The following is a 14,082-nucleotide window of genomic DNA, read 5'->3' on the forward strand; positions in this document are numbered from 1 at the left end:
TTTGAGTAACTTTGTTATGCAGGTTGATCAGGAACTGAGGTTGGACAGATTTCTAGCACTTCGCGTTACTGCTTAGATATGCTGCCTTTTGTTAACTAGAGTTCTAGAAGTTAGTCCAGTACTCAGAGATGACTGAATTCCACCTATTGTAGTAAGGCAGGGTTTTCCATTCTGTAATCTCTGTCTTTAGCACACATCAGGATTCTAGCCTCCTTACACACATATAGCATAACACCACCCATATTGTGTGTTAGTAGTAGAAAATGTAGGTGGGCCAGAAATTGTAGGTTTAAAAGTTCCTGGAATCAAGAAATAGTGTTGCAAACTAGAAAGCTCAAGCAAGTTTACCACATGGTACAGGAAAGGGAAATTTCTTGGGTTGTTAGTTGACTTGACCTGAAAGAAAACTCAGTTTTAGGGATTGGATGGACAAAGTTTGGAAGATCATCATGGTTCATAAACTGACTTGACAGATATGAGCTAACCAATAAACTAAAGCTCAAGCGAACTAATGCACATGTCTTGCTACCTGCTTAGGTTTCTTTTCTCGGCTCATATTGATTCTCAACATAGGAACACAATACCTGATCATAGTACATGTATTTCTTCTTTGTAGCATTTGCAGTCAGTACTCACCACCACTTTGTTGAGTGATAAATACATACACTAAATAATCTTTATAGTCTTATTGCTATGTTCATACTTAAACTCTGGTCTGAAAGAAATGAACTAGTTAAGTTCAGTATTAATATCCTGTTCCTCCTTTCTTATAATAATATGTAGGCAGTTAACTCTTCAATGGTTTGTTTTACTTTCATTTTGTATATTTGAAAAGCCTTTAATAAATGATAGGTAATATACAGTGAGACCAGACACCTGCATGCATAATGGAGCTTCCCTTCTCTTACCTCTGACAGGTACCCCAAATCTGCTTCAGACAGTTGAGGACTCTCCAAAACAGATTTAGGGGATCACAGACTGTAAGGTAGAGGAGAGAGGATGGAATTCCCTGCATGCAGCACTGAATATGGGCTTTTTAAAAAAGCAATATTTTCTGATCCTAGGCAAGGAACATTGCACAAAATCTGTTCACTCTGCCTTTCTGAACAGGGTATTCACTTAGCCTGTAGAACAACTCCATCCCACTCAACCTTCCAGCCCCGAGGAAAAGGCGTAGTAGTGAGAAACCAAGATTTGCTATTTGTATAAGAACTTGGCTTGGGAATACTTCTGTGTTTGCAGTGTAATTTATTTACTTAAAATTCTATGCTACCCATTAACAAAAGGTCTGTGGATAGTTCTCACACAAGTTAAAACTGAAGTAGAAAATGGAGAAGTGTAAAAAGAACTTTGACGTAAACGTTGAGCAGCTAAAACAGCATCAGAATAAAACCATCAACACAAAACAATTGTTTCACAGAACTTAAGTCTTCATCTGGTGCCAAAAAGATCCCAGTGTAGGTATTGGTGAGCCTTTCTGTGGTGGACATTCCTCAACCAAGGTGTCGCCACTAAAAAGTGGCACTGGTGACCACCCACCTCACGTCATTTTGCAGTGATACCTGGAGAAGAGTCTCTTAAGATATTGGTGTCAGTCCACTTGTGCAATGGGAGTTTCCTTTTCTCTCCTACCCTCCCTCCCTTAGTCTCAAAATCTGCTCTGGATGAACCTCTGGAGTAAATGGAGGGTATGTTAAACTGTAACGAGGTAAGAGAGGAAGGGGAAGTCTAGTTGCATCTGCTGGTGTAACATTCAATATCACCTGATCTTAGGGTCTCGGCAGTTACAATATGGGAAGAGACAATAATTTAGGTAATGTATTATAAACACAATCTATATTGTAGCAGATGTGGCTTGTATCACTTTATTTCTTTATATTTGAAAACTTTTCAATAAAATATTAATACCAAAAAGAGATAAATGTGTCTAATTACCTATATAGTTGTTTGACTTGCTTGATTTTTGTTATGTTCATACCTTTTGGAGGCCTTATCTATGATTTGCTTTTCTCCACATGCAAGAGATAAATTAACAGCTGATGTTAGAAGGTGGAATATACACAATTTCTGTCAATGAGTAGGTGTGAAAAAAGGCGGGGTCATTTTTGAGTTTGTCATATCTACATATACAGTGGTGCCTCGCAAGACGAAATTAATTCGTTCCGCAAGTTTTTTCTTCTTGCGAGTTTTTCGTCTTGCGATGCACGGTTTCCCATAGGAATGCATTGAAAATCAATTAATGCGTTCCTATGGAAACCGCCTTCAGACCAGGTCCGGGGACAGTCTGTCCCCCGACCTCTTCTGAAGGCTGGGGGGGGGGAGAGAAGGGCTTTTCTTCCCACCCCCAGCATTTTAAAAAACCCCGGGACAGCGGAGGACTTCTCCGCTGTCCGGGGCGATCTTAAAATGCTGGCGGGCGGCATTTTAAAATCGCCCGGGACAGCGGAGGACTTCTCCGCTGTCCGGGGCGATGTAAAAGCCCCTGGGAAGGCAGGCAGGGGGGACAAAGACTTTTGCCCCCCGCCCGCCTTCAGAAGAGGTCCTGGACCTCTTCTGAAGGTGGGCGGGGGGCGAAAGTCTTTGCTCCCCACCGCCTGCCTTCCAAAGCCGTCCGGGACAACGGAGAAACGTGCTGCCTTTCTCCGCTCTCCCGGGAAGGCAGGCAGGGGGGAGCAAAGACTTTCGCCCCCCGCCCACCTTCAGAAGAGGCCCTGGACCTCTTCTGAAGGCGGGCGGGGGGCGAAAGTCTTTGCTCCCCCCCGCCTGCCTTCAAAAGCCGTCCGCGATAGCGGGAAGCGCTTCCCTGCTATCCCGGACTGCTTTTAAAATGCTGGTGGTGGGGAGCAAAGCCTTTCGGCCCCCGCCGGCCTTCCTGGACCTCTTCTGAAGGCCGGAGGGGGGGAAAGGCTTTGCTCCCCCCCGCCTGCCTTCAAAAGCCGTCCGCGATAGCGGGAAGCGCTTCCCTGCTATCCCGGACTGCTTTTAAAATGCTGGTGGTGGGGAGCAAAGCCTTTCGGCCCCCGCCGGCCTTCCTGGACCTCTTCTGAAGGCCGGAGGGGGGGGAAAGGCTTTGCTCCCCACCACCAGCATTTAAAAGAGGTCCCCGGAGATTTCCCTATGGGCTTTCTTCTTGCAAAGCAAGCCCATAGGGAAATTCGTCTTGCGAAGCGCCTCCAAAACAGAAAACCCTTTCGTCTTGCGGGTTTTCCGTCTTGCGAGGCATTCGTCTTGCGAGGTACCACTGTAATGACATTTGTTGGTTGACTCATTCCAATAGCTCCAAATGAGTTTCCAGTATTTATCTTTTTGAATATGTTTCTTTTTATTTGAGACAGTGTTAGTAAAATGAGAAGTGATAATATTACTTCCTGTACAGGGAATTTCTACAGAAAATGCTAAAAACGGAAGAAGTAATGTTGCTGCTTGCATAGCTAGATATGCCTGAATGCACCTCTTGAAAATGCATCCTCCTTCTGTTTTGGTAGTATTGGCTTTCTATTAAATACTTAAGCTACTGAAGCTGATTGCTGTGAGTAGTGAAACTTCTAATTGTCTCAGTAGATATGGTTCACTTCTGGTTTCACTGTCTTTCAGCCCCATCTTGCTAATCATTGTATGATCTTTTTTTTAAAAAAACTTGTGCTTCGAAAACATAGGAACTAATTAGAATGTGGTTCATTACGTAGGGATCGACAGTTAGCTCTCATTTGGTGGGTTGAATACAATGGTACCATTCCATGAACTGAATGAGTTCTCCAGTAATGGAAACTCAGGATTCAGCAGAGGCTCCTGCTCACAAAATGGTGGTGGCGGAGAGGTGATTTTTGCCAATTCTTGCTTGCATGCTGTTCTAGAGGGTTTCCTGCTACTTCAGAGCTGATTTGGAGGAGCTGCAAGGCAGGGGGGCGGGGGGAATTGATAAATCACCTCTTCAGTTCCATAAGCAGGAGTCTCTTTTGGATCCAAGGCTCCTCTGTGAATGGAATCTCTTTTTCTCTCTTTTTTGCAATGCCATATTGCCAAAAGATAAATTTGTTTATTTACACATATTACAGTGTGAAAGCCCTGTACTAAGGGGGAAACAGTGTCTGCGCCTTTGTCCTGAAAGGTAATGGCTTAGGAAAAGGGTAGCTTAAACCAGTGGTCTTTACCCTTTTAGGGTCAGGACCCCTACTTCCTTTATCCCAAACATGCATTTGAGAGCCTACTTGTTAATGTTTTGCTATATCTTTGAATAGTGTTAGTGCTGAAACCCACCTTAGGTCAAGCTGAGACCTTGCAGTGGGTTCCAACTCACTGGTTGAAGGCTGGTGGCCTACCAAGGCACTTTCTGGAAATCCTTTGCTCCAGGAAGCTGAACTGAGACTTTCCCTCTAGCATGGGGGTTGTGATGTTGGGCTGTTCTCTTTAAATAGAGGACTCTTCTGCTAAAGTTGGCATACTTTTCTTTATATTTTATTCAAATAATTTTTTAAAATAAAACTTTTAAGAAGCTAAGGAAATTTGGAATGAACTTTGGAAACTTTAGCTTTCTGAAAGTTTGGGTAGGTCTGAGGATAGTGATGAGTGTGGAAAATATGAAGAGGGTGAAAGGGAAACTGGTGGAATATTAGCTTTCTCACCTTGGCATATTGATCATGCTGGCAAGGAACAAGCACAGAGGGATTGCAGGAAGTGTTAATTAGATGCATTAAATGCAGCATTTATAATAGTAGTAAGAAAGTTCAGCAACCTTTTGTCAGGCACTGATTGGACCATACTGGAGAATACTGTGTTAAGAACTGGCCATCTATATCTGAGGAGGGTGAATTCATACTGAAAACTGATGTAAAGAACAAGATTATTACAGAAATGGATGGAATTAGTCCAGGCATAGGCGAACTCGGCCCTCCAGATGTTTTGGGATTACTACTCCCTCATCCCTGACCACTGGTCCTGTTAGCTAGGGATGATGGGAGTTGTAGTCCAACATCTGGAGGGCCAAGTCTGCCTATGCCTGAACTAGTTCTATAATATAATAATTCTATTATATGTTCCTCACAAGATCCATTGTGAGAGGGAGGAATGATTGTGGGTCCTCCCAGGTGACAGCTCCATAAATGAGGAGTGTCATTTTGCCCCACCTTTCAGTGTGAGCTTAAGTTAGGGAGACAGTTGAAATGAGAGTGCTTCTGTTACCTTGTATATTTGCATGTATATTTGATGGGTAGATCTGGTTGTCTCTGCTGCATATTGGATCTGCTAGAAGTTGTTATGGTACCCATAAAGGTAAAGGTAAAAGACCCCTGGATGGTTAAGTCCGGTCAAATTCGACTATGGGGTGCGGCGCTCATCTCTGCTTTCAAGCCGAGGTACCCATATTTCATTTTAGTATATAATTTTTAAGAGGCTATCTTATTTAATATTTTTTTCCTGCTCTAAAATACAGATTTTTAATTGCATTTTTGCTGATATTTTTATGAAGTTGCAAACAGCTCAGATTTCTTTTGACTTATGGAGTAACTTAGGGTTACTTGGCCTGTTTGGCTTCAATGAAGGAAATAGAGGTACAGTATATAAGTAGTTGCAGAAATGTATTGGAATTATTTAAAGGGCATAGAGATAGTTGTATTAAAGAAGATTGAAGGCAGTGGAACTAATAGCCACCACATTTTACATGAGGTTTCAAACTGCTAAATCAGTGGTAAGAAAGAGGGCCTTCTCAGTAGTGGCGCCCACCCTATGGAATGCCCTCCCATCAGATGTCAAGGAAATAAACAACTGCTGTATTTGACTTTTAGAAGACATCTGAAGGCCGCCCTGTTTAGGGAAGTTTTTAATGTTTGATGTTTTATCTTGCTTTTAATACTCGGTTGTAAGCCGCCCAGAGTGGCTGGGGAGGCCAAGCCAGATGGGAGGGGCATTAGTAATTAATAATAATAATAATAATAATAATAATAATAATAATAATAATAATAATAAATAATAATAATAATTCTCAAAGGGTGTGGTTTGTGGCAGGAGAGGATGGTAAGTGTGGAAGGAAGATTCAGAGACAATCAACAAAACATTTAAACAATTCAGTGTAGTATAGTGTAGTATCAATTTTTTTTTTTAATTTTCAGAATATGGATAGATACCTTTTCAAAATGAGAGCAAGAGCATCAAGTGATACCGAGGACAAATCCTAGCTGTGACCCAGAATCACTGTTCAAACAGAGTGCTGGAGAATAACATTGACTATTCTTCTACAGTTCTCCATGACATACTGTTGTCAACAGGAATTTTTAACTCTGACAAATATGAAAGATCAGAAAAGAGAAAGGCTTATTTGTGTTGATGAAGAGATGAGAATTTGTTCGTCTCAAATTAGACCTAATATAAATGAGATTACCAGGCACAAGCAAGCTCACACCTCTCACTGAGTTTGTATGCATGCTTAAGGTTTGCCTGATCACAGAAGAAAACTTTCCTTTAGGTAAGGTTGGTTAGGTACTATGTGTGGGTAATAGCATTTTTGTGTGTTGGTTGGCTTGATTCCTTGAATAATTATTTCTTTGCTCTGCAAGCACATTCTCTCTGCTAATGGCATAGCTTGGTTTGAATTGAGTGGATCTGTGGCAGGGTCTGAGTACTTGGTTCTGCAAAGGGGTCAGACTAGGTGATATTTTGGGCAGGTTACCAATGTTACATGCTTCTGAGTCTCAGCAAGCTTTTTCTATAGCCTTTTCAGTAACTACTTTCCCCCCGGGGTCTCCTAGGGTAAACATGTTTAAATACATTTATTTTATGCATCTGCTACATATTGTACATTTGAAACTCTAAACTATATGTTATATTTATTTGACAGGACCCGTTGGGGCTCAGCCCCTGCTGATGGTGCCCAGACGACCTGGCTATGGCACTATGGGCAAACCCATTAAACTGCTGGCCAACTGCTTCCAAGTTGAAATCCCAAAGATTGACGTCTACCTCTATGAGGTAGATATTAAGCCAGATAAGTGTCCTCGGAGGGTGAACAGGTAAGTCAGGGTGTTTAATATTACTACATCAAGCAGATGTTTAGGCAGTACTTGATGAAATTGGATGTTGGATGTTTTTGTAAGACTATAGCTGCTTTAACAGCTGGGACTAATCAGACAGCCTTGTTTGAGCAAAATATGCTTGCTCTAGTTTCCCTAGGTATTTTGCATGGTTGCTGCCCAGAGCACTGTTTTCATCTGTATCACAATACAGAGCGCATGTGAATGTTCGTACAAGATACGGAGCAAACGAGGACCATCTGTAGACTGAACATGCCTTCTTTTATATTGGCACTCTAAACCTGGAAAATAGCAGAATTAAGAATTGTTTTTGAAAACTGTCTTTCTTTAGTAAGTGGGCTAGTGTGTTTAGAGGCAAGTATTTTATTTCTGCTAGGAATCACTAGGACATTAAGTATTAAGGGAGTAAATGAGAAAACATCACATTCAACCAGGAATTAAAAACATTTTTTAAAGTTAGCATTTGTTTGAAAAGAATTTGATTCCATCTTTTCTGATAACAACCTTTATACAGCTGAAGTTCTACAAGTGGTCTCATGTCTTTATGATATTTTGCTGTTGGAACTGTTCGCTTATTTGTGTGATGGGGTCAATTGCATTCCTTGGTGGGCTGCTTAATTTCTCAATGGAAATGCTTGCTTCAGTTCCAGCAGGCAGAATAAGAATTCTGCCAGTCCCAGTTTTGATTTGGATTGGTTCTGTTTATGATGTGAAATAAGGCTTTACAAGCAAATTATAATCTGTAGCTTGAATGCACCTCACTTAACCATTTGTAGAAGAATGGCCTCATGATTAATTAAAGCAGAAGCTAGTTATATTTAATAAAATTAAATTAAAAGCTGCGCTGTAAGACTTCTGTTCTGCCTCTTGTGATGGACAGTCACACCTTCCCCCAAGAGTAGCTTATGTTGAAAGTGTAGTTTGTAAATGGCATTAATATTGAGTAATGCAGGCAGAGCTTTATGACTTCTCTTAGTAATAGTTCTTCTTTAGCTTTTATTCTTGCAATGAACAGTTTGCGGAGCTTTCTTTTGTTCTCAGATCCCACCTGGCTAGTCCTCTGCATGGTGAAGCCTTCCAGCCAAGAAAAGACATTTATCCAGCCTGATGCTGTAGAGAAATGAAATGCATATTAAGAAAAGTTTAGTTTTAATTGGTTTCAAATAATGCTTCAATATACTTTTAACTATTCAGACGCTTGCAGTAGAGTGTGAGTGTGTGTGTTTAATGCTATTCTGAAAGTCTTTGCATCCAAACAAGTGAGAACTCTTTCCTGGGCCATTAGGTTAAAGATGCTCACTAAAACGCTTGACAGACTGATTTAACTTTAAAGAAAGTAACTGTCCAAAGTCCCCAGGATCAAATAGTTTTAATACTGTACTAGAGCTTTGAGATTGAGCTTTTATTGATAAGTCATACTTGGGAAGCAAATGTAAGCATGTAATTTACAGAAAAGGCAGATTACTTCAACTCTAGCTTTAGTAGATTCTGCAATATGCAGTTGGTGTGAACTCATGCTTTTAGAACTGAATGATTTCATACCTGCTGAGAAGTTTCATCACCTAGTGTTTGTACAGTGTGGTGGTGGATGGCTCCCAAGTTCTCAGAATAACTTTATTTTGCATTTAAATTTTTGTTTGCTATGACCCCATAATGTTGCTGGATGCTACTATTCAAGTATATTCAAGATATCTGCTTTGACCTTCGGGTTAGCTAATGTGCAGTGAGAAATCATAGTTTATAATGAAATGATTTTAGAATGTTGTATCATTTTACTGTTGTTAGCCGCTCTGAGCCCGGCTTCGGCTGGGGAGGGCGGGATATAAATACAATTTATTATTATTATTATTATTATTATTATTATTATTATTATTATTATTGAAGTATTGTGTTCCATTGCTGTGCACCTAGTCCTCTGATACATGCTTATTCTAGAGCAGGGTCATCCAACTTTTCACACCAAGTGGGCCACAAGAGTACTTCATCGTGGAACCTGTGGGCTTCATACTGCTTTGTTGTGGGGGTGGGGGTGGGTAGTGGGGCCAAAATTAGATGCCTCTGAGGTGCTGGGATTAGTATGGAGATCACCTTGACATGTTTTCCCTTTTACTTGCTTAATATACTGTGTTTATCTGTGAAAAGAAGAGACAAAAATATTTTTACCAGTCTAGCAGTCAGGCCTCTAGGATTTAGCTGAGCTAAGACAGGGAATGAGGATATTGTTGGTGCACACCTGATATGTATTCCGAAGGATGTCAAACTGAGTCTGCCTGGCCTTCAGGAAATGATAATGAGGCAGAGCTACAGTAGCATCTTGCTCTTGGTAGCATCAAATACTATTTTACTGAAAGTGCCACAAGCCACATAGGTGCAACTCCTTGTCTAAGACCAGGTCTGAACACAGTCATTGTGCAATTGAGACAGATGATTTGAGGAGGAAAATTAAGGCTATACTCCACCAACACCATTTGTTTTCACTAGACTTCCATACCACGAGATGCACAATCTGTATTTAATTACATTTTTATACCACTTTCAGGCAAAATTCTCCAGTTTGTAGTAGTAAAATACAGTCAGGTATGTAACTTAAACAGACAGTAACTCCATATACAGTGGTACCACGGGTTACATTACCTTCAGGTAACATAATTTCGAACACGGCAAACCCAGAAGTGTATACTTCCGGGTTTCGCCCCACGCACATGCACAGAAGCACTCTTTGCGTGTGCGCAAAAGCGCTCTATCACACCGCGTGCTTGTGCAGAAGTGGTGCCTCTGGATACGGACTTTTCGGGGTAAGTACGGACCCCCGGGATGAATTAAGTTCGTATCCGGAGGGTCCACTGTATAGTATAAATAAGGAAAACTTTAAGAAACAAAACTTCAGCTTAAGTCCTATATCAATAAAATTGTTTTCCCACCTTGTATTCTGAATTCCCTTTTCACTCAGCTTCATGATGGTCCTACCTGATGTGTTGGTAAGTGGTTTGTTGTAAAAGGGAGGCAATACATTCTAGGTGGAGCTGCCCTTGAGATTGGCTGCAACTAGTGCAAAATGCAGCAGCTTGACTGCTCACAGAGCAGACAATCACCACCATGTCATTCCACTGCTAAATAATAATAATAATAATAATAATAATAATAATAATAATAATAAATTATTCATCTGGCTGAGTTTCCCCAGCCACTCTGGGCAGCTTCCAATCAAGTGATAAAAACAATACAGCATTAAATATTAAAAACTTCCCTAAACAGGGCTGCCTTCAGATGTCTTTTAAAGATAGGATAGCTGCTTATTTCCTTCACATCTGAAGGAAGGCGCCACTACCGAGAAGGCCCTCTGTCTGGTTCCCTGTAACCTCACTTCTCGCAATGAGGGAACTGCCAGAAGGCCCTCTGTGCTGGATCTCAAACAGTTGCATTGCCTGCCAATTAACTGTGAAGCTAAGTTCATGGTGTTTGTTATGTGCACAAAGCCCTATTTAGTCTGGGACCAGGATACCTCAGAGACTGTTTCACCCTCATATACCCAATTGATTCTGTGCTTTGCAGATCATCTGTCTCATGCAGATATAATTTCAGCAAGAGGTCTGTTTCATATGATATAGGAATCAGGCCTTTAGCATGGTGGCACCTACCTTTGGAGCTTCCATTACTTATCAGACATGCGCTATTCTATTGTCTTTTCAGCATCTATTGCAGACCTTCCTCTTAAATGCACTAGTCTTTTAAGTGGCTAAGCCAGTCTGTATCTGTATTGGATTTGAAATAGTTTGTATACATGGAATTGTTCTGAATTGTTTTCATTGATGTTTCTATACAAAAATTGCCTTGAGATACTTTGAGGAAAGTTTACTATAAGTGGAATAACATAAATAAATAAACAAAACATTATTGGCAGTACTGGTAGTGCAGAGATGCGCCTTTGAAAACCTCACTCCCACTGAGAAGCATTCCCCATGATGTGTAGGGCCATGTCACTCGCTACACAGAAACAAACTGTTGTTTAAGCCATCAAATATATACTCAACATGAAGCCACAGCCAAACTCATGAATCTGATATATGTGCATTCTCGAACACATTCCCACTGTACCACGTTGTGTACCCTAACAATCTTGAAGTATCCACCTAAGACTACATAATGTGTGAAAAAATCCTAAGGCTGGAAAATAACTCATCATAATATTTTATTTTCACTCTGCTCAGCCAAAAAATCTCATTGAGTAGTTTTTCCTAAGATCAGTAATAAAGCTATATAGGAAAATAAGCAGAGGGGAGGGGGGAGATCAATAACTTTTTGCCCTCAGTTCAAGTATCCATAAAAACTTCATTTGATTTTTTGCACTGTGATTGGGAATTTCTTTGCAATGAGATGGGCAGTTTTTTCTTCTGTTATTGCATTAAACTTGGGAAGAAAGTTCAATGTAACTTATTATTTCTCTACGAATACTTATGTTTTCAGTGGCCTAAGACAACAGTGACTTTTAACAGGATAAGATGCAGCCACAAGGTCACTGTGTTGTAATTGTTGCCATCACCAGTCAGAGGAGTTGCAGTAACAAGAAATGTTCACTAGAATATGTAAAGAACTGAATTGTTCTCAGCTTTGCATAAGGAAATTAAGAGTGTTGGAAAGTACAGGGGCGTAGCATTTCTCTTGTAGCAGTTAAACACATGCAGCAAGCTGTCATTTTGAGTTCTTTTTATTAAAATTTTATTTGGCACTGAGGAAGAAGCAATAACCATTCTCTCCCATCTTATGCACACTCTTAAAACTTTGTTTTGTTCTGACATTGTAATTCAATGAAGCTTCTTTTAGATAATTGCTCTGTAATGACTTGGTTAAATGCTGAAAATATTAAAATGGGCTGAAATGTAGTGTTTTTCTTACTTTCTCCCTTAGTGCCATACTGTTTTAAAATTACATATATATTGTTTCCCTAGGGAGGTGGTAGATTCAATGGTGCAGCATTTTAAAGTGACAATATTTGGGGACCGCAGACCTGTTTATGATGGTAAAAGAAGCCTTTATACAGCCAATCCGCTCCCCGTTGCAACAACTGGGGTAAGATAGTTTGTCCTTCCATAAGTTCTAATTGTTTGTAAGATAAATGAATTTTTTTCTGAAAATGTTAAGGTTTTATTGATTGTTACTGTACGTTGCAACCACTTTGTGTGGTATTTTTACAAAGAATGGCAGGTCTTAGAGGACCTTACAATCTAAATCTGGGCAATGGGAGAAATGACAGACAGGATGAGGGGGAAGGGGAGGAGTGGAGATTAATGGGTTAAGTATGCACAAATGCAGTTGAGTTTATTTTAGTTGGGATTGAGGACTAAATAGTTGAGTTTTTGTGTATGAAATTGACAAGGTTTACAAGTTAGTTGGACACATTTCCACTGGACACAGTCTTGCAACACAAATGGTCAGTCTGGTGTGGGTGAGATACATTGAGTGTGCATGCACCTCCAGTCTGCAACATCATAGCCACTAGATGCAGTTCTGAGCTCTGGCATATCCTGGAAACAGGCAGAACTGTATTCTCTGAGGGCCAAACTACATTGCATTTGAAATATGTGATAACATGTCACAACAAAAGAGCAGCCATACTGGAGGGGAAAGTTCAGGTTTGGGACTGCGGCAAGGTGGGGTTAAACACGTCCTCCCATGCTGTGGTCTGAATAAAGAATTCTCCCTCAAAGACATTAGCAGTAGCTGCTGTTGTGGCCACTTACAGCTTTCTTTCTGAAGCAAATGGTTTCAGCTTTTATTAGATCTGTTGCTTGGGAGGAAAGGGTTAAACCTTGGTGGTCCTGATCTCTCTGCCACCATTGTGGGTTTTTGTTATTGTTGTTTTTAACATGAAATGTAATCGCACACTTAATGTATTGTCTAGTTTGGCCATAAGACAGTGTTGGAGATCCAATGACCCACCAGATGTTGGGCTCCAACTACACTCATCTCTATCCATTGCCCATGCTTGCTGAGACTGATGGAGTTGGGAGTCCAAAAATATCTGGGTGCCACAGGGTCCCCTGCCCTTGCCACAGTAGACTGGGTTGGATACATTTAGAGATTCCCATGACAGCTGCTGTGTCAAGCATCTGATGCAGGATCTGATTACAGTGGTACCTCTGGTTACGAACTTAATTCCTTCCGGAGGTCTGTTCTTAAGCTGAAACCGTTCTTATCCTAAGCCGCACTTTCACTAATGGGGCCTCCTGCTGCATCCTGGGGCAAAGTTCGCAACCAGGAGCAGCTACTTCCGGGTTAGCGTAGCTTGTAACCTGAAGCTTTCATAACCAGAAACGTTCATAACCAGAGGTACCACTGTCGTGCTGATGTGTTTGATTTTCTAACTTCACTGGTGATGAGAGGTAAAAGGATTAAAGGCACTAACATTAGGCCTTGATTTTCTGGTTTCCCATTTCCGTATGTTGAATTAATCTGGAATGCCATTTCATTGTCATTCACATAGATGCCTAGCATTTCTTCAGTCTTCTATTTGCTAAAATAGGTTTAAATCCTTCAGTACAGTTTGGCCAGAGGAAGAAAAAGAGTAACACTTGCAGTTAAATTACTTACTTTAGGATTATTCTTCTCTGTATCCTCTCCTATGGCTTTTTCCCTTAACAGGTTGATTTGGATGTAACATTGCCTGGAGAAGGTGGCAAAGATCGTCCCTTCAAGGTGTCAATAAAGTTTGTTTCCCGGGTGAGCTGGCACTTGCTGCATGAGGTTCTGACAGGACGAACCTTGCCTGAACCTCTGGAATTAGACAAGCCAATCAGCACTAACCCTGTTCATGCTGTTGATGTGGTGCTACGACACTTACCCTCCATGAAGTAGGTTCCCTGTCATTCTCTGAACACATTATCTATCTTTTTAAAGTTGATCTTTATGAATGGATCTCTTTACACTCCTATGCACATTTTTCAGGGTAAGGGAGAGAAAGGGTTCATCCACATTTTGCATTAGTGATATGAGTAAAGGTTTCTCAGTTTTGTCCACTGAGCACATTGCTACTTCTAGACATGTACATAATTCTTCTGGAAGA

The 14,082-nt window shown here is 40.8% G+C and overlaps 1 protein-coding gene across 3 annotated transcripts in view; it reads left to right on the plus strand.

The window, feature by feature from the left end:
• The window catches only part of LOC308590221 (protein argonaute-3), a 63,083-nt gene that overhangs the window by 7,717 nt on the left and 41,284 nt on the right, over positions 1-14,082 (plus strand). For all 3 annotated transcript variants that reach the window (XR_014009722.1, XM_081200022.1, XM_081200021.1), the window contains exons 2-4: positions 6,830-7,001; positions 11,969-12,089; positions 13,662-13,870. Coding sequence is in view for 2 of the 3 variants with exons in the window: in XM_081200021.1 (XP_081056147.1) it covers positions 6,830-7,001; positions 11,969-12,089; positions 13,662-13,870 (502 nt within the window). In the remaining variant the exon portion in view is untranslated. The remainder of the gene's footprint in view (positions 1-6,829; positions 7,002-11,968; positions 12,090-13,661; positions 13,871-14,082) is intronic.

Source organism: Podarcis bocagei, assembly GCF_964188305.1.
Source record: "Podarcis bocagei genome assembly, chromosome: 7".
Classification (NCBI taxonomy): domain Eukaryota; kingdom Metazoa; phylum Chordata; class Lepidosauria; order Squamata; family Lacertidae; genus Podarcis; species Podarcis bocagei.